Source organism: Larus michahellis, chromosome 23, assembly GCF_964199755.1.
Source record: "Larus michahellis chromosome 23, bLarMic1.1, whole genome shotgun sequence".
Classification (NCBI taxonomy): domain Eukaryota; kingdom Metazoa; phylum Chordata; class Aves; order Charadriiformes; family Laridae; genus Larus; species Larus michahellis.
Genome location: NC_133918.1, coordinates 6326429 through 6353736, shown reverse-complemented (window position 1 = coordinate 6353736; position 27308 = coordinate 6326429). Strand labels below are relative to the sequence as shown.

The following is a 27308-nucleotide window of genomic DNA, read 5'->3' as shown; positions in this document are numbered from 1 at the left end:
TATTTTCTTGGACGGAACGGCGTGCACAGCTCCTCCCTTATCACTGGACCACATACTCTCCCACAGCTGGGAAGAACAAACTCAGGAGTCCCGACTCCCAGCCTCCTCTCCTAATCACCCGAGCAGATTGCTTCCCAGGGCAGGGAAGAACAAACGCAGGTGTCCCCCAAACTCCCGGCCTCTCTCTGTCTTCATTACACAGCACAACTCATGCAGAAAGAGACTGGAACAGATTGGCTCAGGCTGGGAAGTCCAGAGCAGCTGAGGGTGAAGTAATGAAGGATGGGAAAGGAGTCTGGGCAGCCCCAGGTCCTGAGCAGCAGGCACGAGGCCAGCTCAGCGGGTCTGGCAGGCTTCTGATCACCCAGTTGGGTACAGAGAGGAGGAAGCATACAGAGCCCAAAATCTGTGCAAGGCAGAGGGCAGGGAGAGTCGCTGCTTCCTCTGCGCAGTTTCTCTCCTCTAGAGGAAGGGAGAAGACAGCGAGCGTTGGTGTGTTTTCAGTTAGCTCCCTCCTGTCAGTTAGCTCCTCCACATTTGGGGCGATACTGGAGGAGCTCAGCAGTGCCGTGGCTCTGGCTAATGAGCCCTGGCACTGCCCGACTGCTAAGCGAGCCCACAGCCACAGTTAAATGACATGTGTAGGCCCAGAGGATCCTGAAGCTGGAGAAACCAGAGCATTAATTCCAGCAGCTCACGCGTCATTTACGCTCAACTCCACTATTAGAGATCTAATTTCTTTCTCTCCTCCTCGGTATTTCTTCTGGTTGAACAGGAGAAGGAGAGAGAAGGGAGTTAGGAGAAATCCCGGCCCTCTCCCGCAGCACGAGTCCGAGGGCGGGCGAGTTGGAAAGCTGTACTGCGGGTAAGGAAGCGAGAGGGGGCCGGCAGGGAAGGATGCTGCCTGTGCCAGGGATCCTGGCAGAGTCAAACCAGGGAAACCACCCTGCCTGCTGCATCGACTGACATCTGAACACGGGGACGAGGGGCTGTCTCTGAAACAAATGCTTTATTCATTTCAAACTGTGAAAGAATGGCTAGGGAACAGTGCTGGGAGACCCTCCCTTGGAAATGCCTAAGAAACACATTAAAGAGAAAAACAATGCCATTACCTTTATGTTTTGGTTTTTATCACAAATGTTACTATAATCAGCTGAGCTTGAAAATATTACATTTGCACAACAAATATTGTTTGGAAGAAAGGTGAGAAGAAAGTGCGGGGGGGGGGGGAAGTGTTTTATTTTGCAATTGGTTTGGACAGTAAAGGAGAAAATTGGATGTATTACTGTATTTAAATTCAGCCCCTAGCCCTGAATGATAAAGAAAGAAATCTCTCCTCTCAGAAGGTATATTGACTCAACACTGCAAAGAAGATAAGAATGTTACAGAGCCATTTGAAAGATTTTTTTTAAAATAGCTATTTCAAGTTGGGGGAAATTGAGTTTTGGGTAATAGCGGCTGTGCTGGAGAAAACATCCCTCTGTGACTGATCACCTGCACTGCAAATCCTAATGGGGAGAGATGAGGGAGGGTGACAAGAAAGAGTGACAAGGGAGGGAGGCAGAGAGAAAGGCTCCGGGAAAGAAAAATGAAAAGGGTAGAGAGCCTCTGGAAGAAGGAAACAAGAGGAGAGAACCAGGGAGCTAGTGAGAAGAAACATGGGCAAAGCCAGCGGGGGAAGGAGAAGAGGGTGAGTGAAGGACAAGGCTCCTGACAGTGCACCGGCGCTACAAGGCGTGAGGACTGGAGCCTGGATGCTGACATCCAAACCTGCTGTAACATCTGCAAGAGCTGGTGTCCTGGAAATCAACCCTGTTCTCCTGCGTACCACGCTCTTAACTAGGCAGGAGAGGCAAGAGGGGAGAGAAAGGCTGAGATCCCATTCACTCGTCTGAACACAAGAACATAAAATGAGACGAAGATGTGAGTTAGGACAGGGAAAAGGCAAGGGCATGGAGGGCAGCCCCGGCTCCAGCCCTGTGTGTTCCAGGCCAGGACTCCTGAGCCCTCTGTCCTGTGCACTCGGCTGAGTGTCTGTGCTGCCTCCAGAGCCTGAGCAGAGGTTTCCAGATTAATCACGCTGTGCTGACCAAAGGCCTTCGATCACTGCAGAGGCAGAGAGCAATGTTCTCCCAGAAACAAGGCATGATGTCAGTTTATGCAGCTGCTACAGGCAGGGTGAAGACGACTGCCTCAAAACTAAGAAGAAAATGAACAAATAGCCAGGGGTGAGAAGGCAGTAGACAAAGAAAAGAAATGAACAGGGGAGAAAGCCATCATCTGACAGCAGGACCAAAAGAAAGAGCACGAGAAAGATGGGGTGAGAGAAGGTAATCACAGTGCAACAAGAGATGGGCTGGGCGAGGGACAACTGCAGGTCTAGGCACCACAGCCTCCCTCCACTGCACAGAACTCCTCCCATACCGCAGAGCAGAGGTTTAACTGCAGAAACCACAGGAACGCAGATGCTAAGGACAGGTGGAGTGTGTACCTCTCCTTTCTGCCCGCAGCACAACTGTTTGGAGGAGCAAGGGATACCCTGTTGCCCTTTGTCATTCGTCTGTTTAGGCCCTGCCAGCCTGGCTTGGCACCGCATCCTCCATGGCTGACGGACACTTTGCCATGAAGCATAGGTCAAAGGGAGGAATGAATCCGGATGGCATGTGCAGAGAGAGCCCAGGTCCCAGAAATGCCAGCAAGGAAAGGTCAATACTGTCAGTGCTTTTCCCTTCGCTAGTCCTGAGCAAAGAGGGGACGTATGTTCAGACGCGTCACTAGAAGAAGAGAAGAGCAGGCAGTATAAGCCACCACTGTCTCCCTGCTGCTTTTCAGATCTTTGCAAGTCAACACCATGACAGCAGACCTCTGGCGCTCCAGTTCCCCAGGGTACCTGTGTGTGCCAACCATCAAAGCTACACGGTGTCAGACCAGGCAGAGATTCTCTTTGCTTCTGGTGCAAAGAAATTTATACCGCAAGAGATTACAAGCAATGAATTCATCCGCTTTTGCATTTCTGGGTGTGTCTGGGCTTTCTGCAGAGCTGAACAGAAAATTACGTCATTTAGTGAGGGCTACCTGTGAGGAATGAAGGTGTTTCTGCCTTACTGGAAATAATTCTGTCTTCAGGGCAGCATGGCATTTGTTCTAAGTCTGTCCTTCATGAAGGGAGTGGGATGAAAGAAGCTGAGTCTGGATAAAGAACTGCTTGGCTTTAGGAAAATGGTGAATCCCAACGGTTCAGAAAAAGACTCTCACCTGCACCCTTCGTGGTGACCACTTTTGGTTTGCTGCGAGCACCATCTCCCTTCATGGTGTAGGCGGCTACAGTAATGGAATATGCAGTCTCAGGCTGCAGCCCAGCAATGATCATTTCCTGTTTGTGAGATTCCAAAGGAAAATGATGTAAATATTCAGGTACGTACACACGGGTGGATCTCTCCTCCTTGCAGGAGTCTCAGCCCTCTCCTAGCATGCAAGAACATTCACTGAATCTGAAACCACGAGACACTCTGGGGCAACCGGGTAAATGTGGCAACTGGCAAGAGGATGAGAGCCACGTTCCCCCAGCGAGAGGCACGCACACCCCGGCTGCAAACAGCACCTCTGTAAACACAGCGTGTCTCTGCAGGGCCCTGGTTCAACGTGTTCCCTTCCAGATCTACCTCTCACACATTCCCTATCTCAACACAAACTGCTTCAGCCATCAAAATGCTGTTGCGCTCTTCAAAGTGTTCCTCTTCGCTACGCCGTCTCAGAGGAGGTCTCAGCGGTTTCAGGGAGATTACATTTTTTTCTCCATTTACCCCCCTCCCTTCTCTCCTCAGAGATATTTTTTAATGCCTTCATAATATTAAAGGGATTGCTTTAACGCAAAGTGCAAGACGACATTCTCTGCTTGCGTGCTAAAGCTCTCTGCTAAATCCCCAGCACCTTCCTTCCTCCATCCTCTATCAGCCTCACCACACCTGGCTCCCAAGAGCTTTTGTTGGAAGACCGGCCTCAGGACCAGCCCTTCCCCATGAAGCATTCAGCCCTTCAAGGGACTGGGTTGTAAAAGGAATACCCGTGCTAAATCAAACAGGATGAGAGCATATGCAGCAGGGTTTTGTCCAAGGCCCTGAAAAGGAGGGAGCTGTGAATGTTGTCATGTTTTCTGGCCTCCCTCTCCCCTCACCCCCACTGCCCCTTCGTGCTTTCAATATTCAATCTCAGGGCAGCACTTGGGAAGAATTTGCTGGTCCTGAAAACATCTGTATTGCCCCCAAAGCTGAGCAGAGAGTGGAACAGTAGAACTTCAAAACAGCGGGATTTTGATCAAGTTTGGAAGCCATTAGGTACAGAGTGAGGTCTGTCTTCTGGAAGTGAAGAAACCTGTTCTGCTTTCACACTTGCCACTGAGTTTTATTAAGATTTTAGGCAAGAGACTTTGCCTTTCATGTGACTCAGTTTCTCCATCTGTAAAAGAGAAGGCCCGTGCTTTTGTAGGGCACCTGGCAATCTCTAGGAGACATGAATACATTCGATTTAATACAGCATTACGCTGGGACCCTGCCATTCCAAGAAGGAAATGCTTTCTCCTACTGCTTTGTAGCTGTAAGATCACAGAAGGCATTTCGCATTTTGGCAGAAGTAGCAAATGCCAAACAGCCAAGCTGATTTTAAGGTCTAATTAAAAGGTAAAAGCACCAATAGCGATTCAGTGCTTTGTATCAACTAGTATCTAGGAATCTCGGCCCTTTAAGGGCACAAAGCATTTGTTCATGCTCCGATAGCTTAGGGCTTACGGGGCTTTGGATACCCAATGCTTTTCAGCCTAACTGTGTTTTCCAGACACAAGCCAGAGGTGTTTGCACACCAGCCCAGCTTTACGCACATGTTCAAGGTCATCCCAAATTCAACGTCCCATCTGCTTCCCATTGGAGGAGCAGCAGACTCATCTTTCCTTCAGAGCCGAGGGGAAAACCCTGCAGTATTGCCGCGTGCTGACAAACTACACAATCACACAGGGTTGCCGAGCAAAGTGAACAGGGTGGGGACAATGCACGGGAACGCCAACAACAGGCTTTAAAACAGGCACACTGGCACTGCAAAAAAATAAAGGAAAAGGAAAGTATCACACCACAAGAGGAAGTGGGAGAAGGGAAGGGACAGAACCAGGATGGGAGGATTTTTACTTTTTTACTTACGTATTCAGCAGTGTCATCTGTTTCCCACTGGGCAGAGAACAAGAGAGGTTTTGCACATGAGAATACAAGAGGGGAAAGAAGGGAAAGACAGAGACACAGCATGAGGAAGGAATCCCTGAGCAAGCAGCCACACAAGGTCAGAAGTTACCAGGCCAGCATGAAGGAAGAAGTAGAGTGGGAGAAATTAGTAGGTTCCACTGTGGCCTTTGCCTGTCTTAAAAGACTTCCCAGACACAGGGCGGATGGATGGTATTTAGTTCAGTGCTGGGACAGCAGTTCATGCTCTTCCACAATAGCTATTGTCTGGGAATGCAAATGAACTGCAGAAAGACAACATACACCTTGTCATAGAGACACTCATCTACTTTCTCCAGCACTATGTTGCTCGTGATGAGACAAGGTGGCTGGAGCACCCACCCCCTCAAACGTTCCACGAGAGGAGAATGGCGCAGGCGGCGAGTCCTTACCTGGGCGTCAGCCAGCATGATATCCTTGATCTGGGGCAGCCCCCTGGCCTCTCCGTTCTCCATGCGCACATAGTGGACCTGGTAGCCGCGAATCTGGCCATGCTGGCGGTTCTGGACTGGAGAGCGCCAGAACACTTGGATTGCAGTTGAGTTCAGGACCTCCACCTCCACTTTCCGAGGCGGCGCACTGGGCACTGCGAGGAAGGGAAGAAAGGGGGCAAGAGTCACTTGGGGACTTCTATCTGGAGCCTGTCACTTCACCTATGGGACACTGAATCATCAGCCCTGAAAGGAGAGGGAGACTTAATGAAGCAGATATCCCATCATCTGTCACTGGCCTTTATTCAATGAAACCGGGAAGCAATTCTAGGGGATCTACTCCGCATGGCTCGGAGATATGCATGGAAATTGGTCCACCTCATAGTCCAGCCACTCTTCCATAGGCTCCTTTGTCCCCAGTTTGCTCAGATGGAAGAAATCATATAGTTCCAGATCACATTCTAAGGGGAAAGCCAATTTCTAATGAGCCAGAAAAGCTCTGTCCTGCCTGTGGGATGTTAGAGAGGACGCGGAGGGGGACCTGCCCTTGGAGCTCCCTTGTCTCTCAGACAGGGCAGGTGGGTTGGTGGTTACAGCCGCTGTATTATCTCAGGACAGGAAACAAGACGTCTTAGATGGAATTTGAGCTGATTTTTGGATATAATAGTAACAAAACCAATAATAACAATAATACAGTGCATGACAGCTTCATCTGCAAGAAAACCATACTTTCTCTGAGCAAGGTATTCTATCCATTTGGATGTGGGTAGATGCTCAGCAAAACAGGACCCACAATGGGGACAAACGTATTGCTTTTCTTAAAATTCTTTTTATTTCGGATGGAGGAAGAAAGCCTGAGAAGTCTGGAATTTACTTAAATTATTTACTTGACCTATAGTATTTGAGGGTCCTACCTCACTCTCACAGGGAGGGTGCTCTCCCTTCATGCACACATTCCTATTTTTTCCTGGTTTTATTTTACTGTAGAAATACCAGGGAAATTCAAGTCTTGTTGCTCCTGTTTTGTGCTAACAGTCACTGAAGGTTTTTTCAAACTTTAACAGAGATTCTTCCTTTCTACCACTAACCAAAACTTTGACTTAAAGAGGAGCTAGTAACAAGGAACGCGTGGGAAGAACTCTAATTCTGGCAGCAACTGGCTCCTGAGTTTTCTCTTCTCTGATTTCTTTTCCTTGCTGCCTCGGCTGCCTCCTTGCTCAGCAAGAGCATCTTTTCAGGAAAAGCGGTGCAGTCAAGGCTCAGAAGGTTGATATTTAAACCCCCCAAACCTAGAGCAGGGAAGGACAACCCTACAGACCCCAACTCTGAGGGGCTCGGGGAGATGGCAGCAAAGGACACTGCACGTCTCGGACAGGACACAAGTCTTGCACCACAGGAGCCATGAGAAGGGACTTGATCTGTCCTCCCCGGCGTGGGAAAAGCCCACTCCAGGGACCCCTATTCATCAGGGATCAGGAGAGAACCAGAAAAAGTGCAATTACCATCTTCATCTGTCCGGACGATAACCGGCGAGCTCTCCGGGCCCGGCCCCACCTCCGTATGAGCCACGACAGTGATGCGATACTCTGTCCACTTCTCCAGGGACTCCAGTAGGATCTGACTGGTGGTTGGGGGGATATCATTCACCTCCTTAAGCTCCGTGTCCTCAGAGTCCAGCGCTCGATAGTAGACGCTGTATCCAGCCAGGACGCCATTTTGGCTTTCGGCCGGGGGCGGCCGCCAACTTACCAGAATGGCGGTGGATCTGGTGCTGACGCATTTTACGTCTTGAGGGGGGGCAGACGGTTCTACGAGGGGGGAAAATTCAGGAGGGAAAGGGAAGAAGGGGGAAAAAAACAAAAGATGGGAAAGATAAAAGAAAAAAAAAAAGGAAAATGATAACAAAAAAATCTAAAATAAAACGTACAAAAATTTGGTTTAGGAAGATAAAATTAAAAAAGAAGAGAGCTTTTTGTTGTTGTCTTTTTTTTTTTTTTTAAATGAAAAGAAAAAAAAGCCAACGGAAATGAAATGGGGCATCAAAACTGAAATGTTGTAAAGCAAAGGACTGAAAGAGCAAGCGGGCTAGCCAAGAGGGGTCCTGCCGCTTCTCCTCAGTGTAGCTGGCACAAAACTAAGCCCCCAGCTTTACCCTATAAAAGACCTTTCCTGTAGCTCCCTGTTTTACAGCAGTCTGGCAAACCCTGCCCTGGCTGGTAAAGCACTTTCTTCCAAACTGCAGTCTCTGGGATCTCAGATTTCTTTGAAGGGATCTGCAAAAAGTAAGTAAGAAAAGAAAATCTTTTGCCAGGAGGCTTAAATTTAAGAGTCTGTACCTCCACATGGAAGTTATTAGCTGTCCACAGACGGAAGGAGGTGAAACACCATGGGGTAATGCCCAGGATATTGCCAAGCAAGGAGCCCACTATGTGTTTAGACAGGAGGGTTTTAGAGAAAGGCCTTGCAAAGGAGCGAGGCAGTGGGTTTGACCAGGTATTCTGGTACCCAGTGGGGTTTTCAGAAGTGGCAGCGGGTCTGACTCGTGTTGCACTCTCCGCCTAAACTACATCAAGGTATTTGTGAAAGCCCCAGGAGGAGGACAGACACCTCGGGAAGCGTGGCCCTACGCAGCCGCATGTTCTCAGGGTGGCAGCAGACAACTGTCTAAGGGCTGATTTTCAGGAGATGGGGAAGGTGTAAACCACAGCTTGCTAGCGCAGCGCTGCTCACTTTGGTGTTTACTGAGCTGCAGTAGGTAATTTTTAGCGCGGTCTGCTCAGTAGGAAGCAGGACGCTGACACCGGCTCTGTCAGACACTACGTGCTGGGGCACACACCGCTATGCCATGGCCATGCCCTGAGATACAGGCAGAACTGCCAGAAACGCAGGTTTGCCGGTGGAGACGCCTCGGGTCTGAGACCTTGGCGAAGTCTGCACAAAGAGTCTGCCACTTCTGCACCGCCACTGCAACCTGGGCGCTTTGGGAAATCTTAGACCAGACTTCGTTCAATCACTGATTATAATCAATTAGCCCAGGTAAGCAGAGAGAGTGATACACTTAAGGCAAATCTGCAAATCCAGTCTAACCCGATACAGTCAAATTGCAATAAACAGCTTTTAACTCTCTGCAGACACTGCCAGAAACTGGGCTGTCCTTATAAGCCCCCAAAGCATCACCTGCAAGAAGCAAGGGAGCAGATAAATGCTGGTCACCGTTTCTCATTTCGCTGCTTCTTTTCAGTCAACAAAAAGCTCTTTTACCAAGGGAAGATTTTTTTCAACCGTCTTACTCCCATCCCTGAGTCACAAACAGATGTTCAGGCCCAGCTTGCCTTGCGGACTCTGCTAAATCAAGTCTCACTTTCTCCAGTTCACACTGGAGCGAACGCCGCGTGTTCTGTGTATGCCTCCATCAAACAGAAATCAGAAGGTTTTGCAGAAAGTGTAGAGAGCACTCTGTCCAGCAGGACACTTTGGGTGCTGTCCTCCTACTTTCATGCTTTATTGCTGTGCTTTGGCTGTATCTAAAATGGCAGAACAAAACCCTTATCCTCAGAAACCCCACTGCAGAGGGTGATGATCCCCAGCCATGGCTAGCCACGCAAAATAATACAAAATATGCCAAACAAACAAAACCAAAAGTAACAAACTGGAGAATGAAACATAAATCAAGCCAGTAATTTAAAACAAAAAAACATCGGAAAGGAAATCATAATAATAAAATAATACTGATATAAAAAGTGACTCCTTCCAGAACATTCCCAGTCTGTTTACCTACCTTCCATGCTTCAACTGCTAATTTATAAGACTTTCTTACGAGAGAACGAGAGAAACTGAGCTACGAGGCCAGACCAAGCTCCTGGTGGGTTTCTGCACATGACTGGCTTTTAAAATGCCCCCCTGCCCCACTGCTCGCTCCCCGGACCGGGTTACTCCCCCGCCGCCAGCAGAACCCTAGCTATTGCAGCAATGGCAATTCTGGAGGCCGATCCATTCCCTTTTGCTAAGCGGCCTGTAGAGAGAGCAGAGAGCGGGGCGGCAGACTCCCACTGAGGGATCTCCTTCCCCCTGCAGCCCTCTCCATCTGCTCCAATCGCCGCAGCACCAACATCTCCAGAAGGGAGGTGCGCTGTTTCCCACAGCCCAGGAACTACTCAAGTCCCTTTCAGGGTACGGAGGAAAAGACTCAACCCTCTTCCAGTGTTCGCTTCTCTTTTCTCCCCATCAGGGGCTGGTAGTGTTAAAAGCCACTCTTCCTGCTTAGCAGTCCAGCCAAAGCCACCACGGCCGAGAAACCCACTGCAGAGAGGGTCTGACCTGACCTACCCTTTCCATCCTGAAACTCATTATGAAAGCCCCAGTAAGCAGAGCTGCAGCTCCAGCTGGCACTGGGGTGGTCACGCTCGCTTGCTCACTCACCCTCTACGCTCCAGCACAGGGACCTACTGAGAGGCCCTGGAGTGAGGCCTCCTTTTGGGACGGTTTGCGCTTTCTCTGGTCAAAAAGGTGGGGTTGGGGGGGTGATGGGGGAGAAGGCCCAGATCCCACCCAGCCCCCGGCCCCGTCACTCTCATCGACTACAGCACCTGGATGAAAACAGCCACCAAGTGCTGGCTGGCCATACTGGAGACGCATCTGGGGAGTTCATGGCACTGTGAGTTTCCTTCACAATCCAGCCCAACCTGTGTGACCCTGGAGACGTGCGTGCGTGCGTGCGCGCGCGGGGACAGCATCGAGAAGGTGGGAGCTGTGGGCAGAAGGCAAAGTACCGCAGCCCAAACTGGGGGCTGGGAGCTCACCTCTGCAACAAGCCCCTTTGCTGGAAAGGGAGCCACAGCACAGGCGAGAGCCTCCCAGCCAGATCATCATCGTTGTCTGCTGGCCTCTGTTTTTACCCGGCAGACAGCTCTTTGGGATCCCCTCCCCGCCCTCCCACGGGCTCCAGGACATTCAGGAGTGTGTGCGGCTCCACGCAGGTGTGTGCGAGCCTGCGACAGGGTGGACTGTATTTGTGAATCCGCTTGAGACCAGCCAGTACTCACCTGAACTGCATCTTTTACATGCTTTAAAGTTGACTGTCCAAGCCACAAGAATGACCCTTACTGACCTTGTACAATACAATGTTTTTTAACCCTTTAGGTACCATAGACTTTGTATAAGTTTGGTTCACTTCATATACTGTGAGGAAGGGGGAAGGGAAGGAGAGCAGAGCTAATGGCTGGGGGAAACATCCTTTCTTAGGAAGGAACAGAGGGTAAGAAAGCCCCGTAGTTCCTCTACACCTGCACGTGCAGCCTCACAGCACCCACCCTGCCACCCCTGTCTGTTGGCGCATGCTTTGCACTCTGAAATTTCTGAGTAGGAGAGTTGCCAAGGAGCACTGGGAAGGTCACGGCTAGTCAGAAAGGGCAAAACAGCTTTCTCCAACCATGAGATTCTGCTACTTTTACAATCTACGTCTCTGGTACTTGAAGAGTTAAAACCCAGCTACTTCAAGAAGAAAAAGATACTTTACCTTTAGTTTAATGGATTTTACTTTGGTTATGATGCTCCGGAGGAGCCACCCTGACAGGCAGGTGGAGGGTGTTGTGCAGAAAGGTGTGCAATGCAGGGAGGGCTGCGGCATGCAGGCACATGCTTGCCAGCTGAGCTAGGAGGGGAAGAGCACCGAGCACCGCGGCAGGCTGCGGGAGGACCAGGAGGTTTTGTCGTTGCGGAGACAAGATGCCATCGTGGTGTGAAACCGCTCAGCAAGAGACAGACAGACAGAGAGCAGGGAGCTGGTTTCGTCTGGCTGCGAGAGCATGCAGGCAGGCAGGCAGCAGAAGAGAAAAGAAAGAAGAGCCATGGAGCGAGCCAAGGAGGAGCTGAACGGAAAAGGAGCTGCAGAGGGAAGACACAAAAGCCTGTCCCGAGCCAGAAGGTCTGTGAGACGAAGGATGTCGCCTGGACCAGGGAGAATTGACTCGTTCCTCCAACAGCCAGCCAGGAAAAAGTTTCACCGTATTACAGGACACTGACAGCTCCCAGCTGATGTTCTTAAGAGCGATAAATTAATGAAACTATCCCTACGAAAGCTGAGCTACACAGAAATAAACCAGGCCTCGTTCTGGGCAGGTGCCAAGTTAGAAAAAGCCCCAGAGCCTTCCCCTTTCCCGGATCCCCTTCTCTTCACCCTTTAGGGAAAAATTTTCAGCGTCACTAAGCCCTACTGCCATCAGCTCCCGCACCCCTCTTCCAGCCCGTTTTTATCGAACCAGAAAGCACAAATCCCAACCCTCTTTTCCTCCCATCCCCACGAATCTCAAAATGGGAAACCCCTTGTAAAACAGAAGCAGAGTGTGGCTAAGTTTGACACTTCTTTTTCAGGTCCTTTCAGTTCATTTTCACCCACCCCACAGTGATTCTCCCTCTGACAGTACCATACTGGGATCAGAACCAGCCGATTTGCAGCAGAGTCAGGGAAGGATTTTCTTTCGATACGTAGAGAGAGTAAGCAAAAACATAAAAGGAAAAAAGGGGAGAAAACATTTGAAGGAAAGGAGAAAACAAAGTATCTTTGAATGGACTGGAGGCCTGAGAAAGCCCCGGTAAGGAATTCTGTCTACGTAGAAACAGACTCCCCTTTCCTCCCGCTCCTGGAGGGGGAGAGAAAGAGGAGAGAGCCAGGGGAAAGAGAGGGAGAGAGAGAGAGACAGCAGGACGTGACAATTAAAACAGAAAGATGGGGCAGGCGCCCAGCCGAGAGCCCGCTGCTCTCCCTTGTTAAGGACTCTGAGAGATGGGAGCAGGCGCTCTCTCTCCCCACACTGGTGACCAGAGCCATTTCTGAGTTAGTTCTGCTCCCGGCTACTCCAAACTGCAGCGGAGTGATTTAGTAGAGATGAGAGGAGACAGAAAACACAAAGAACAGCTGCCACAGCCACTCATGCAGTGAAAAAACACCTCATTTAAAAGCAAAGATCTGTGAAAAGCCCAGGTTGAAATATTGCCATCCAGGGTTATTGTCCCCAGGGCAACAGCGAAGGGAGACAATCCATTAAACTAAAACCAGCACATTTTGGTTGCATACGCTCCATCCTGGTGTCATTAATTTCCCTCCCCCCCGCCAGCCTCCACATGACTCCTCTCTCCCGCTCTGCCAGAGCCCAAACGGGACCGTTCCCAGCGCTCGCTGGGCCAGCAGGCCTTCCTCCCCACGGCTATGAAGTCACTCATGGAAAAGAGCACGAGGACTGCTTTCCCAACGGCTGGTGAAAAACTTTGACTTTTGATTAATCACCTTCCCTTCTGCTCTTCCTCCCGGTTTTCCCACTGCCTCCCCGCTCCATTCCTCGTGCCCCCCTTCTGGACAGGTGCTGCTCGGTTTCTGCTGTGGCCGCTGCGCGACGGTGGGGTGCCGTCCTCCCTGAGCATGCTCAGCACCAAGGGCCAGCGCGGCCCATCAACGAGCTCTTCACTGCTCCCCACCCCACCAAGTGGACGGTGCTAACTGGCCTCCCATCACCCCCCAAAGCGTGCACCAGCCCCACTTCACGTCTCAGCCACCTGGGGCAGCAAAGGGAGAAGGCAGCAGGTCCCAGAGGTGTCCCGTCCCCCCCACTGCCCGCCTCCCTGCAGAGGAACCCCAGATGTGTGAAATGCCACAGCACCGCCAACGTCCGCCCCACAGCTCCATACCCCTGTGCCCACCATCTCTGGCTCCCTGACTGTCTTCCCCTCAGAGAAGGGTGGGAAAAGGAGAGACACCTACTAGACTGCAAGGTGCGCTCTCTGACCTCCGGGGTGAAGGCCCCCAGGCCCAGAGCCGAGCGGGCAGCCAGCCGGAAGACATACTCAGTGTTGGGCTTCAGGCCTTCCAAAGTGAAGGAGGTTGTTGGCTCGAAGTTCTTCGGCACCTGAGATGGGCGAGGGGGAAGAAAAAAATAAAAACAAACAAAAAGGAGCGGAGACGAGCCCTGCCCAGAGACACCTGCCCTACTCCCCTCTCTCAGCCACCTCGGGGAATGGAGGGTGGGGATGCTCCTCGGGGCCCCAACCCTTTGTGCTGCTCCTCTCCGGACTCACCTCCCTGCCGTGGTCTCCTTCCTTATAGAGGAGCTCATACTTCACTATGATCTCCTGGCGGGGAGGGCTCCACGACAACACGATGCTCGTCTCTGTCTTGGCTTCTGCTCGGAAGTTCATGGGCTGCCCAGGAACTGACACAGAGAAGGAGCCGATGGGGCAGAGGAGGCAAGATGAGAGACAGGGGAAACCACATTAACTTGGTGAATTACAAGACTCATGCCCCTTTTCCTTCAAAGCCTGTGTGTGAAGAGCGTGTCAGCAGCAAAATGCCACACTGCAGAATGCGCCGGCCCTTCCTTTAAAGCAGTGGAGGGTTAAACCCCACCACAGGACTCCAGCACATCCAGAGCTGCTGGAGATGGAACCGAGCCCTACTGGATCATACGCCTCTTTCTTGGCAGTGCAGGATACAGCCCTTCCCACTAATCCCCAGCATTAAAAGATTCTGGAAGTGGGAAGCCCATGAGCAGCCCACCGAGGATGCAGGGTTTCCTCACCAGCACCTCGTGCCGTAAGCAGAGCACCTGAAAGCATGCTGGGAGACACCCTGTGACAAAACACCTTTTTTTCTCAGCTCAACACATTTGCTGTGACAATTAGGGCTTTGTTTTGCTCCCCTTTTAGAAAAAGGCAAAATAAGGCTCATTGCCTACTCATCTCTCAGAAGGTAGTTTCCGGGTACTTCAAGAAGAGTTAAGCTTCACCATTACCTGGGCAGTGAGTGCTTTTAGGTCTATTAAAGACATTTAGAAACTGGAAACAGTAAGATACCTCACTTTGAAACATGGCACAGCAGAAATGGATGCTCTTTGCGTAATTACTTGCCTCACCCATTTAAGGAGCAACCTTTCCGAGAAAAAACAGATCAGAAATCACGCACTCGGCCCTCTGGCTCCAGCCACTGGACCGAGCTTCTTCATGGGAAATTACTTTTATTTTAACCAAATTGAACCAATAAAGAAAAAAAACGTCTCGGTGACAGAGCAGCCACAGCTGGATAATGCTATAAGCCAACACCTCTCCCTCCTGCAGCCCAGTGCGTCAAAGGCAGCGACACAGGTGCTCACCTCCTTGCTGCGTCTTAACCTGGATGGGGTCGGACAGAGGCCCGTCTCCCACGGAGGTGAAGGCCAGGACCCGGACTGTGTAGGTCTCATCCTCGAGAAGGCTCCCCACCGTGGTCAGGAGGCTGTCGTCCACGTTGTGCTTCTGCCAGTTGCTGACAGGTTGATCAGGCTCCATGGTATAATATACACGATAGCCACGGATCTGCCCATTGGGCTCCACCGGTTCCTCCCACTGGATGATCATGGTGGTGCTGCTCAGCATTCGTCCCTGCACGTTACGGGGGGCACTGGCAGGAGCTTGTTCCCCAGTGCGAGTGACCACTGACTCGCTGGGAGGCCCCTGCCCGATGCTGTTGACTGCAGAGACCCAGATCTCGTACTCAGAGTTGGGGCTGAGCCCGCCAATACTGTAGCGTGTGGTGGTAATGTCCTCTTTGATCTGATACGGTCCATCCTGGCTTTTAGACTTGTATTCAATGACATAGTAGGACACAGGGTCTGGATTTCCAGAGTCCCAGGTGATGGTGATACTTGTTGCTGTCGTCTCTGTCACCACTGGCGTCCCAGGAGCCTTGGGGAGTGCTGAGAATCAGGAAGAACAGACATTTAAAAAAAACCCCACATATGCTGAAATGGTGCCTAATTGGGCTAGTTAGGGCTGCAGGAGCCAGAGGCACAGTACCAATCACAGTGCGGCAGTTCAGTAAAGTGCTGCTGAAATATTATGAACCTAGTTATACACTCTATTATCCTCCTTAAACTGCTCCATCAAAAGGAAAGTGTTCAGCTAAACATCTGGAATCATTAGCACAGATTTCAGCTGCACATCCGCCGCTCACACGGCAGTACGAAAAAGCAGTTTCGCAGAAGCTCCTTCCGAGCACGTAATCAGATCTTCTGAACCGGCACTGGCAGCCCGGCTCTGGCACTGCTGAATCTCTCCATGTTTAGTGCGGACTGCGCTCGCCAGAACTAGAAAACTATAAATACTTGGAGAGCTTCCTCTCAAGCCACAAACGTGTGTTAATGCTCATCTCCCCTGCTCTCACCCAGAAGACTACCTTAGGAGCTTGCTGGACACATGCTAAGTGTCAGACACCTTTAAGAGCGAGCTTTATGTGTTTCCCTCACTACACACTCTAGGCCCTTTCCAACCCTCTTCTCCAGACTTGAGCACCTCTAAAGCTCCAACTTCTCCTTTCATCTTCTGACTGGGAAAGATTGCAGATGCTTACACGCAGGAACATAAGGGGAAATAGAATAGAAATAAAATGACAAAAGGCAGAAGGTACCAGCAGGGCAAGATTCCCCATCTGAGAAGAGAAGATAGTTGGAAGCAGAAGCAATGTACCTTACGCAGCAGCTTTTTAAACTGACAGAATAAGACAGGGAAACAGGGGAAGGAAGAAAATTCTCAGGAAAATAAAGAGCACCGCAGTCCAGCCCCAGGCATCTTTCTGCTAGCATGTGAGCCCACTCCCTGTGCAAAAGCTCAGGATGAGCGTAATGTCAAGAATCACTAATCCCTACTCATTTCTATTGTCAGACCTTTCTTAGTTGGATGCACCGATACAACAGGATTGCTTTTCTTTAGCCCTCCCCTTCTCCAAAGTATTCCTTCTCCTCTCCCCCGCCCGCCCACGTCCTTTCCCACCCCATCTCCCCCCAGATCGCTCGTGGGCAACGCCATCACTCAGAGCAGACACCAGCTCATACAAAGAGCTCTACACTCACCCAACCACAGGGGCATCCCGCTCGGGTTTTAATACTCCCCTGCTGAGGACAGAATAGATTGAAGATTGCACCCGTGCTCCTCTTGGGAATTTCTAGCTGGAAGCTGGGGTTATTCCCCCTCTTGCTGAGGCAACAACGGCCACTAAGATGCTGGAACTAGGCTCTACTGCAAGGGCACACATGCCAGAGATCCTCAGGGCCTTGGCTGAATCTCTGACCTTGGAACGGGATGGCATGCAGGCTTCAAGCCATCCAAGGCTCCTTGCAAACTGCCCAGCCAGCCTCACATCCCAGGACAGAAACAACCATGCAGGGGTTTGAATCACAGCCTTCTTCATACAAACAGCTCAGTTGTCCTAAAGCGAGGAAAGATCTCATGCCACCAGCTTCCCCTTCGCTGTGGATTTCTTTGTGTGTGGGATCCCCAAAGACGCATGCACAGATGCCGGCACATGGCACTTGCGGTGCACAAGTTTGTTTTCCTGCTCATGCTCACATACCTACACGTGTACATACGGGCTTGTAACGACACGGACTTGCATCCATGCAGCCAGGCACCACGTGCCCATACAGCCACGTTGCTCCTTCTCCCATGCACACACACTCATGCACAATTACCTTTTTACATGCGTAATTGCGTCCCCACACTCCGTGCGGGCAGACTGGTCACAGGCTCACCCCATGCTGACACACAAAGCCACAGGCAGGAACAGGTACCCACAGTCACACAGCGACATTCCCACTCATGCACCGGTGAGGGCTGACAGGCACCACACTTCTACAAATGCTCACATGCATAAACACGACACGTGCCCACAGTGGCTTTGCACACATGCTCAGACGCTCCCTTACCGTGCGTACAACACGTGCCTTGCACATATACACACCCATGCAGCAGCTCACGCGCTTGTGCATGCACGCTCCTACAGACGTGCAGCCGGGGAACCCACGCACTCGCTCACGCAGGCGTGCTCACACTCTCTTACATTTCACCGTGATCTGAGCAACGGCTTCTATGACTCCCAGACTGGACATGGCCACACACGTGTAGTTGGCTGAGTCCTTGACATCCGTGAGCTCCAAGACATTGCGGCCCACAGGCATGTCATCTTCAGGCGTCAGGTCCTCTGCTCCCTGCATCCACTTGACGTATGGCATGGGCGAACCCACGGCCACGCAGGTGATGTTGACGTTGCCACCGGGCATGATTTCATGGCTGACGGGTAAGATGGAGAAGCGAGGGGCCACACGGCGAACTGTGGACGAGACGCACAGAGGTAACAAAAAAACAAAACAAAAAACCAAACCAAAACAAAACAAAAAAGAAAGAAAGAAAGAAAGAAAAGAAAAAGAAGGGAGAAAAAGAAAAAAGAGCAAAAGATAATTTAAATACAGATGGGGGTTGTCATCATTTATTTTCTTCCTTCATTAAAAACAAAACAAAAAACAAATAAATTAAAAAATCAAAAACTAAAAACCAAAAAAATTAAACTTCAAATAAATTTTTACTTCACAAACAATATATAGAATATAGACATAAAAGCGATATTTCATAGCAACAGGGTTCCATTGATCAAGATTAGACCCATCACAGCACAGATAAATACACAAAAATTTATTAGCAATTTCTCATCTTTACTGGCAAGAGCTGGCATGGCGAGCGTCGAAAAATCTCCTCCACAGCCGCTGGGGCCCCCAGCTCCCCGCTCCGCGCCCCGGGAAACCTGCTCCTCCCCTTTTCCAGTGGAGTCCCACTCCCAAATGACCTTCTCCCAACAGCAAAAGGAACGGCCCCTCCACCACCCCGGCCTGAAATGGTCCAGGTGCCTCCTCCGTCTCCGGAGAGGGGCCCTCTCCCACCGGCCACTCCGTGCCCCAGGGATGCCACAGAGGTGGGGTGGTGGCGAGGAGAAGGCTGGGACAGATGGGCACTTCTCAGGATTTTGCCTGTTGGACCCAGAGAATTCAATAAAGAGAGAAGTGTCACATCCCCAAAGGCCAGAGAGACACCACTTGAAAAGTAAAGAGGCAAAAATATAAGAAAGGAAGGAGAGGGAGTCCCCGGAGCGGGACAGAATTTAGTTGGTGTCTGCGTGTGAGAACCGTCCAGGGGAAGGCAGTCCCCCTGGAGCGAGAAAGAGTGGAAAAGATGAGAAACTCTAATGAAATTTTTGTGGTTTTCGGGTATAGAAACCCTAACGAAGCCTCTTTAAGATCTGACACGGTTCCATCGATAGATGCAGCTCTCAGAGTCACAAACATCATGCAAAATAGGTAAAAAAGAGAGAGAAAAAGAGAGAAAGAGAAAGAGAGAGGAAAATGCAGAGAAATATAATCTATGGGCGGCTAGCAAATGCCCACATGGATACTGAATAGAAAGAGAGCGACAGAGACAGAAAGGAAGACAAGGAGAAGGAGAACAAGGAGGGGAAGGGAGAAAGAAGAGAGAGAGAGAGAGGGAGGGGAGGGGGAAACCCACTTTAATGCTGCATACTTTTTCTAGCTGATGTGACCCAATGTGGTGGCTCACATTGTCACATCTCAGCCCTGGCGGAATAATAAATAGAATAGAATTAATAAGAAAAACAAGGTAATGAAACTTTAACGTTGAGAAAACAGTGACATGTTCTGTGCATCTCCTTAGCAGAGAGGTGGATGCAGCTTCCAGACCTTACACAGTAAGAACATGGACGCAAAGGGGAGGGTGCGGTTTCCTTGGCTCCATTTTCTGAACTAACTGGGCTGGCTGGTCGAGGCGGGTGCTCTTCCTTAGGGGTGAAAGCAGGAGAACGGATGAAGGAGGAACGTAAGTGGATCAGAGGGGCCCTAGGGAGGGAGCTGAGGGCAGGGTCCCACCCGCGGGCACAGACAAAAGGGTACAGAGCCCAAGAAGGTGCAGGCACGGCAGCAGCCCGAGGAGAAAAGGAGCGCAGATTCCTCCAGCTTCAGAGACAGCCATGCAGTAACCTCCCGTCAGGCGGGGCGAGCGAGGGGGCAGGAGAGTTAGGAGTGCTGGGGGCCTGAGGAATATCTGTCCCTGCCGTGCTGCTCCCAGGCAACCTCTCTGAACAACCCCTCTACAAACTCAGTGGCAACTGCATCCATGCAAAAGCAATGCACAAGACATCAGAGCTCAGCCTGCCATCACTCTTCCCAAGCCCTAGTGCCTTCGGATGTCCCTCGGAACCCATGTCTTGGGTTCTTCTAGTATTTTATCTTCAGCCCGCTTCCCTGGCTGCCGCTCAACATTACGGATCTTTTCAGAGGGGAAGGGCGCTGCCAGGAGAGGTACTGGCTGTTTTCCATTTAGTGGGGCTTTGTTGAACAAAAGCCAAATCCAGCCTCTGCCTCCTCCTGCAAGCTGACAAGGAGATGTCTTCATAGAAAGGTGCGCTCTTCCCATTGTGCTATCGGATCCTTTCCTGCACGGTTACAGTACCCAGGGACCAGCACTGAGAGGCAAGGAAGACAAGACTTCCAGATTTGTGGCATTAGGAGCTCAGAGATGTCAGAGGAGAATTCCTGCATGCACGGATTTGCGGAGAGAATGGATAGCATGCCCTCGCCTCCAATGCAGCTGGGGAAAAGAGTGGAGCGTGGAGGGAGAGACCGTAAACTCACCTGGGCACTAAGACTAGAAGGTGCCTTTCTGCTTAGGGAAAGGTGTAAGGAGAGTACCACGGTATCTGCACAACCTCGGGCACCAGCACGGACTCAAGAGAGCAGGCAACATGCTCCTTGCTCCCTCCTGCCACACCGCTATGGAAGACTTCTAGCCCTAGACACGAGGGTACGTCCCTGTTGCCTACTCCATCCTTCTTTCCACTGTCTGCTTCAGGAGGTACCGCATTTCAGAAAATGGAGCCATGTGAAGACCACACCGGTCACAATCTGAGACAAGATGGAGAGAACTTGAAAAGAAACAAGTGGGGTCCAACATGCAGACAGATCTTGGGGGGGGATGACTCTTTTGAGGAGGGGCTGATATGTAACCTTCTGGAGAGGGGAGGCAAGGTGGGAAGAGGTGAGGAGAAATGGGGAGACATATGCCGGACAAGATCCGGTCAGCAAACAGCATCAACAGCAACAAACAACAGCAGGTGGGATGCAAACACTGAGTTGTCATGGAAACAGAACAAGACAATTAATTCAAACCGAGGCTAATCACAAAGAAATAAAACCGAATTAAAGAGAAAGAAAAAAAAAAAGAAAAAAAAAAGAAAAAAAAAGAACAAACCAGAACTGAATAACTGAAAAGCATCATTTGATGTATGGTGGAGTGCTGAGAATCGGAGTCTGAAGGGAAGAGACTGCTGCTGTCTGCGTAGTTTTGGGCAGGGACGGGAGAGATCCACTCACAAAACACAAGCTCGGGGCCATGGAGCTGGCGCCGTGCGGAGCACGCTCGCGAACAACCCCGAAGCAATTCCCTCGCCCTCCTCGCAGCACCCAGGGACTTAGGTCAGCTACGCCCCGCAGCACCACTTTTTGGCTGTTTTAACGGCACGTGTCACACTTAACTAAGGGGAAGCAACCAGCACATCTGGATGCCAGCCCGAAACAACGCGCACTCTGCGAAAAGGGAGAATTTGGAGCAGGGTTAGCGGCAGGCGAAGGCAAGACCAAAACAGGCAGTAGCACTTCTGTTGTGCATCCTGGTTTAAAAAAAGCTATGCACTCCTGCGTGTGCACAAATATACAGACATCCACACACCAGTCCAGGATGTGAAAACAACTCCAACATTAAATGCTGGAGACCTCAGAGAATCCCTAGATACATCCCTGCAACGGCTCAGGGCTGCGACAGCCGCATTTACTGGAACAATACTTATAGGGCTCGTCTCTGGATACCAAGAACCATCATCGCTGCTGCTTATTTTAATTGCTCTGCCACTCTGATTTGGCCGTTGACATGAGATTTGTCAATCAAGAATCTCTGGGTCAGCGTTTAGGTCAGGGCCTAGGAGGAGGAGAGCGGTGGTGGGAAGAAAGCTTGAAGTGCAGCTAGAGATCGAATCAAGAACAATTTCAGCTCTGGGTCCAGCTGGGTTTCACACACAGCAGCTGAAAGAGCGAAATTTTACATGTAGAAAAAGGCGGTGAAGAGACTCCTTCCATTTTCTATCCAACACATTCAAAGGACCAGAAAGAAAAGAACTGCCCTCCCTGGAAAGGAAAAGTTGGGATGGGGCAGTCAGGGCTCTACTTTATAGACACTTATCTAATGCTTTTACCAGTTTCTGGTTTCAAGAGCACCTTCCCTGAGTTTCAGGGATGTTTGGTTTCCATGACAGCTTTGCCAGACCTGTTTTACGAAGCCAACCTTGCATGCATACACATATGTGCATGCTCCATGTGCATGTGCAACATCTCCCGATATACACACACAAGCAGGCACACACAAACACACATTTTCAATGGCCAAAAAACTCTCAGGAGCTTTTTTCAAACAAGGATACAGCTCGTTACTGACAGAACCAGATTTTAGAACTGGAGCTGGACATTTGTGATGCAAGGCAAATTACTTCAATGCAGAGAAGCCATTTGTGAGGCACAGAAAGATTTCTTAAATGCAGTTAGTTATGAGTCTGTTTGTCTCCTGGATAAGTATTTCATACGGGCAAATTCTGCTTAACATCACTCTCGCTAGAAATGGAACAGATCCATAACTTTTCCCACCCTTGTAAAGCCAATCGGTTTTGTTGATGAGAGGTCAACCCAGTTTGTGTTCTGTGAGTGGCATTTTTGGTGCATTATTCTTTCCAACGAGAAGGTACCAATCAACATCGCTAAGGTTCCCCACCACCACCACCACCACCGCTCAGTTAAAAAAAGAGCTGGGGTCCACAAGGTGAGAGATGTTTTGGAAAGGGACAGATTTACAGACCTGATCGGAAGAGACACTGGGAGATCCAGGGTTGACTTTTGCAACACCAGAATCCATCCTTAAAATGCATTCCCAGGACGCTGCTAGTGAGAGAAATCTGAGGACCAACCAACCAGTCTGTGCCGAGGAGACCCACCGGTTCCACTTTTAAGCCCCTTCCAGATTAGCTCAGGGAAAAAAACGTTGGAGGAGCAGCGAGGTGGGGAAAGGAGAACGTACTAGACAAGAACCCGTCACTTCAAACCCCGATTCACATTAAAACAACTAAAAGAGAAACATATTTTATATCTGAAAGAAGAAATTAATTGGAAAAGGGAACAAAAGAAAGTGAAGTGACTGGTTGAAAGCACCAAACAAAACCAAATGGTATTAAACATTTTGACACTCAGCAAGCTGCTGCTCCAAATGAGGTGAGAAGGCGGACATTATTGGCCATTTTGGTGAGACAGGAGTCATTCCGTCTTGCTCCAAAATGAGGAGGGGGTAGGGGAAAGGGTGCCAAAATAATGTGCAGCCTCTACATTATTAGTGAAGCTTAGATTACACCTGTCCTCCCCTCCCAAAAGGTGGTCCGTCCCTGCCCCTGTGCTGTCCGTGCAGCCGCCTCTGCCTTCTCCCTCTCCCATTCCAATTGCAAGTTCATTCCGCTGGGGCGAGACGCTGTGCGGGTTTGGATTTCCGACCTCCGTCCCTCCAGAGGACGAGATACTTCCCTCCTCACGCCCATCTCCTTCCTAATTTCCTTCATGGTAAATAAAAATAAATAAGTAAATAGGTAGATAAATAAAGAATGAGACCAAGGCTTGGATTTGGTCTGGAGGAAATCCATTACCTTCCCAATCATTGTTACTTTTCCACTTAAAAAAACACATTACTTGAGTGACAGGCTGGCTGAACACCTCTGGTCTTTTGTAAGTATTTTTTTTTCTGTTGCTTTTTACAGGATTGAATACGGAATAATCTGAACCCAATTGGTTTTCAAGCAGCTCTGTAACATTAAACACAGGCTTTATGGTTTTATTTTTGTTATTTTAATTTGACAAGGTGTAATCTAATTTTTTCCCCTAAAACAAAGAGAACAGCGATGCAAAAGGTGTAAGAGACACAGGCAGGCAGAGATTTTGAGATCAGTACAGCACAGTGTTCCTGCAAAGTGCCCTCTATAGAGAGATATACATATATATACATATAGAGAGAGTTTTGATTTTTTGTTTTGTTTTGTTTTTTTTTTTTTGGGGAGTGGCTTTTTGTATCCATTTCCATTTCCTGATACCCTTGAGAAATCCTTCTGCAGAAACACAGCAAAGTTGTTTGTTTGCTTTGGTTTGGTTTTGAACTAGAATTTCAGAGCTGAGGACACCCCAAACACGGAGAGGGCGCTCCCCCACCCATGAAGTGCCAACGTTCACGCTTAAAAATTGTCACCGAGCTCTCCCTCCCTGAACTCCAGCGCCCGGCAAATGGCACCACAGGCGCAGCCGTACGGCAGCGGTTCTGCCTCCCTCCTTTTCCATTAAAAAAATTTATCAATGCTGGTCTAAAAAGGTATTAAAATTCCTACATTTTAAAATATCAACGATTGTTTTGACCTCATGGCTATTTGTTAAATCTACAGCGCAAGTGAAATTATTTCCTTCTAACCTCTAAACGGTATTGAGAGCGAAAAGCTTAGCAACCGTTCCCCTTGTTACCGAGGGACAGGCTCTGGTTTAATGGTCGAATTACACATGAGCCAAACTTAACCCAGGAGCAGACTATGGGCCAAATTATTCGTTAAATTAGTTACATTTTAATATATTTTGAAGTTTTATTTCCTGAGGTCCTAGGTACACAATTTCTGCATTTTCTATGGTTTTTATTTTAATTGATTTCAACTAGCTTTGCTGTTATGTGTTTAGCCCTGGCCTGTTTTCATCTTCGGTCTCTCAATGAGTTGAGGTTTTCCAGAGAGCCTTGAAAAATACCGGCGGTGTTCTCAGCAGGACCTGGGCTGCAGAGCCTGACTCTGGGTGACGAAGCACCGTGCTTGGCTCCGGCGGCAGAAGAGCAAGGCCTAAGCCGGCACAGCGAGTGCTCTGTGCCGTTTCAAATGCCTGCTGAACCATTTAAAACTCCCTGTGCGTGAAAAGAGCAGAGCAACAAGAAGCTTGAGCGGAGGGGAAAACGGATTATCCCTGCAGCACCACAACTGCTGCCTTTTGTAAGTCCTGACAGGGCACCACTGTGTGAAATAGGGGAAAATTTTTAATTCTGGTAAATTCAACCATGACAATTTGTCCTGTACCAACAGCAGCAGTTCTGCATCCTCGGAGGTTGCTAAAGCACAACCCACACGGTGCATTGTTCGTTCTTCCTTCCCCTTTGTAATTCGGGAGAGCACACAGAGACACTCGGTCCTCACACAGTGCTCCATCTTGAGCCAAGCAGCTGGCTATTCGGATCAAAACAGAGCAATCGGGGTGGAAGTCTGAAGCTTTCAAAATTAAGAGGAGAGCTACAAAGCGCTCCGTTTCAAGGGAGCAAACCAGCTGTGGCCACAGATCCTGGACAAGCAGACAGATGTCCTCTCTGGGGCAAAGCCTGGACCCTGCATGTGTTGACTCTCTGATGCTTGGAGAAAACTACACTCGGGCACGAGTAATTCAACCTGGTTTATCCACCACAGTGGAGTAAGCATCTCAGCCCTTTTGGGCGAGATTCAAAGCCTCACAAAAAAGGCCAAAAATGCAATTTCCCTTCCGTGCTAGCTGAAAGGCCACGCAGCTCTCGGCATGGGTGCCATAGGCAGACATTCGCGTTGTCATTAGCCATGAGAAGGGCCCGGCTCTCAGAGCAGCCCCTCCTGCGCGAAGCGAGTCCCTTTCGCTGCGCAGGGAGAGGCAGGCAGCTCTCAAACACCACCACCGAGACAACCTCCCGACACACGGGACTTCGATCTGTCCTTTCCTGGACGGATGGGCCAGCAGTTTTATAGTATTTCTGTCCCTAGGGATACAGAGAAGCACCCAGTGTGACTTCTGAAAGCCAGGGGAGCCGCGTAGCTCCCTAAAAATCAGCACCCCCATCTTTAGGTGTGCTGACTTGCCCGCTGGAACTGCCTCTTTCTTTCCACCGACTGCAGGTGAAATCTGGACAATCGGCTTCGACTAGAAACCTTCATACACGCTCGGCTGGTGGCACAATTCCTCTCACCTAATTCTGATCTGCTTTTGTGGGTCTTCATACAGATGCTTCTGCATTTTGACCTTGGAAATTCCCCGTTAGGAGACTCTTCATTATTTTGGACCATGGCATGATCTGATCTGTAATAATACACAAGGCAAACCCTTAACGAATAATTCTAGACCATGCCCATAACCACATGAGCTCTTTTAGCCAGGTATCAAGTCTCTATTTCCTCGCCAAGTGTCATTCCAGCCTACCATGACTATATCCAATTTAGCTTTAGTTTATTATTGTTGATCTTATTAGTATTTTTATTGGCTCTTAGGGATGAATTTAATCTTAAAACCTTCTCAGATCACAAGAGATTCTAGCAGCAGCAGCAGCGCAGTTTGGACATGTTAGAAATACTACGTAGAAGATAAAATAAACAAATAAAAAAATGGTGTATAAATCCCTTTTTAATTGCACCTAAATCCTGAAACTCAGACTCCTATTCATGAAGGAAAATCCTGTAATTAGTAGTGATTATCACCTTTTAGTCCTAGGCAGGAGGGAGGTGGGATGGGAATACCTCATTTCAAATACTATTCCTTCTCTCTTGCTCTTTTTAAATAGAACAAGCCTTTTTTCTGTCCTTTTTTTTTTTTTTTTTCCTTTTTCTTTAAATAGAGCATCGGGGCTGGGGGACGTCTTTTGGCTATTGTTGGCATCAAAGTGAGAAGAGCCACAGCTGGCCGCTTCAGAAAGACATTATCAACAGAGCAGCATTTCGGAGTGGTACCCTTGTATCTAAGGGGAGAGGGGAGGGGAGGGGAGAATACCAGCACTGAGGGTCCGAGCACTGAAATCTCAGCATTTTAAGAAAAAGAGAAAGACAGACAGAGAGAAAGCGAGAGATAGAGAAAGAGAGAGACAGATACTGTGTCAATACTGCACTGGATTTCTCAAAAATCACACAGCTTTAATACCTGTACACTAGGAAAGCCACTCCTTTGGTAGATTATTGAGAAGTGAGGACTGATGGGCAGAGGGCAATGCATAAACAGGGCAAGGACGGGCATTCGGTTCTGCAAAGGGCAAAAGCACCAAGCACCAATGGTACGACTAACACACGGCAAAAAACCCACCTGTTTACTATCCCATGTGGCTCACCCGCTCAGGATGCACACATGGGAGGCAACAGAAGCTTAATGGGGATAAACAGGGAGATGAGAAGCGGGAAAAGAGGCATTTTCAGCTAGATTGTAACTTTTCAGATTTCTTGTTGCCGTTTACAATAGAGATGCAGCTGCCAGATGTGTCCCAGCAGCTTCTCTTAACGTCTACCGCTGCTGAATTTCTCTTCCCACGCTCCTTTCGAAAGGAGGGCTCTACCTTCTCTGGACCTGGCTGGTTTTCAAGGTGCCTGTAGCCAGGCAGTAACGGTTCAACAACTGGGACAGAAGAGGGTAAATGGGGAGAGGCAGAGCCTGAGACGCAGCTGCCCTTCTGCAGGAGGGTCTGGCTGGCTGCCCTTCGCTTCCGACACCGCAAGGACGAGGCATCGCCCTCCTACAAGGGAACCTGCCCCGCTCTGCCCGTGGGACGAGGCGCTGCTGGGGACGGGGCTCCCCACGCACAGGTGGGCGCTAAAGGAAAGGCAACTGCGTGTGATCCAGTGCCGCAGCGGGAAGCTTTCTGCCTCTACCCATCC

The 27308-nt window shown here is 49.7% G+C and overlaps 1 protein-coding gene across 12 annotated transcripts in view; it reads right to left on the bottom strand.

The window, feature by feature from the left end:
- Positions 1-27308, bottom strand: part of PTPRS (protein tyrosine phosphatase receptor type S) — a 162797-nt gene that overhangs the window by 30340 nt on the left and 105149 nt on the right. For 7 of the 12 annotated variants that reach the window (XM_074565636.1, XM_074565642.1, XM_074565640.1 and 4 more), the window contains 8 exons: positions 17550-17819; positions 14830-15411; positions 13760-13893; positions 13446-13590; positions 7195-7500; positions 5654-5847; positions 5187-5213; positions 3256-3373 (listed from right to left, as the gene is read on the bottom strand). In XM_074565636.1, the coding sequence (XP_074421737.1) occupies positions 3256-3373; positions 5187-5213; positions 5654-5847; positions 7195-7500; positions 13446-13590; positions 13760-13893; positions 14830-15411; positions 17550-17819 (1776 nt within the window). The remainder of the gene's footprint in view (positions 1-3255; positions 3374-5186; positions 5214-5653; positions 5848-7194; positions 7501-13445; positions 13591-13759; positions 13894-14829; positions 15412-17549; positions 17820-27308) is intronic. The other 5 variants (XM_074565641.1, XM_074565644.1, XM_074565645.1 and 2 more) reach the window with 2 other exon arrangements.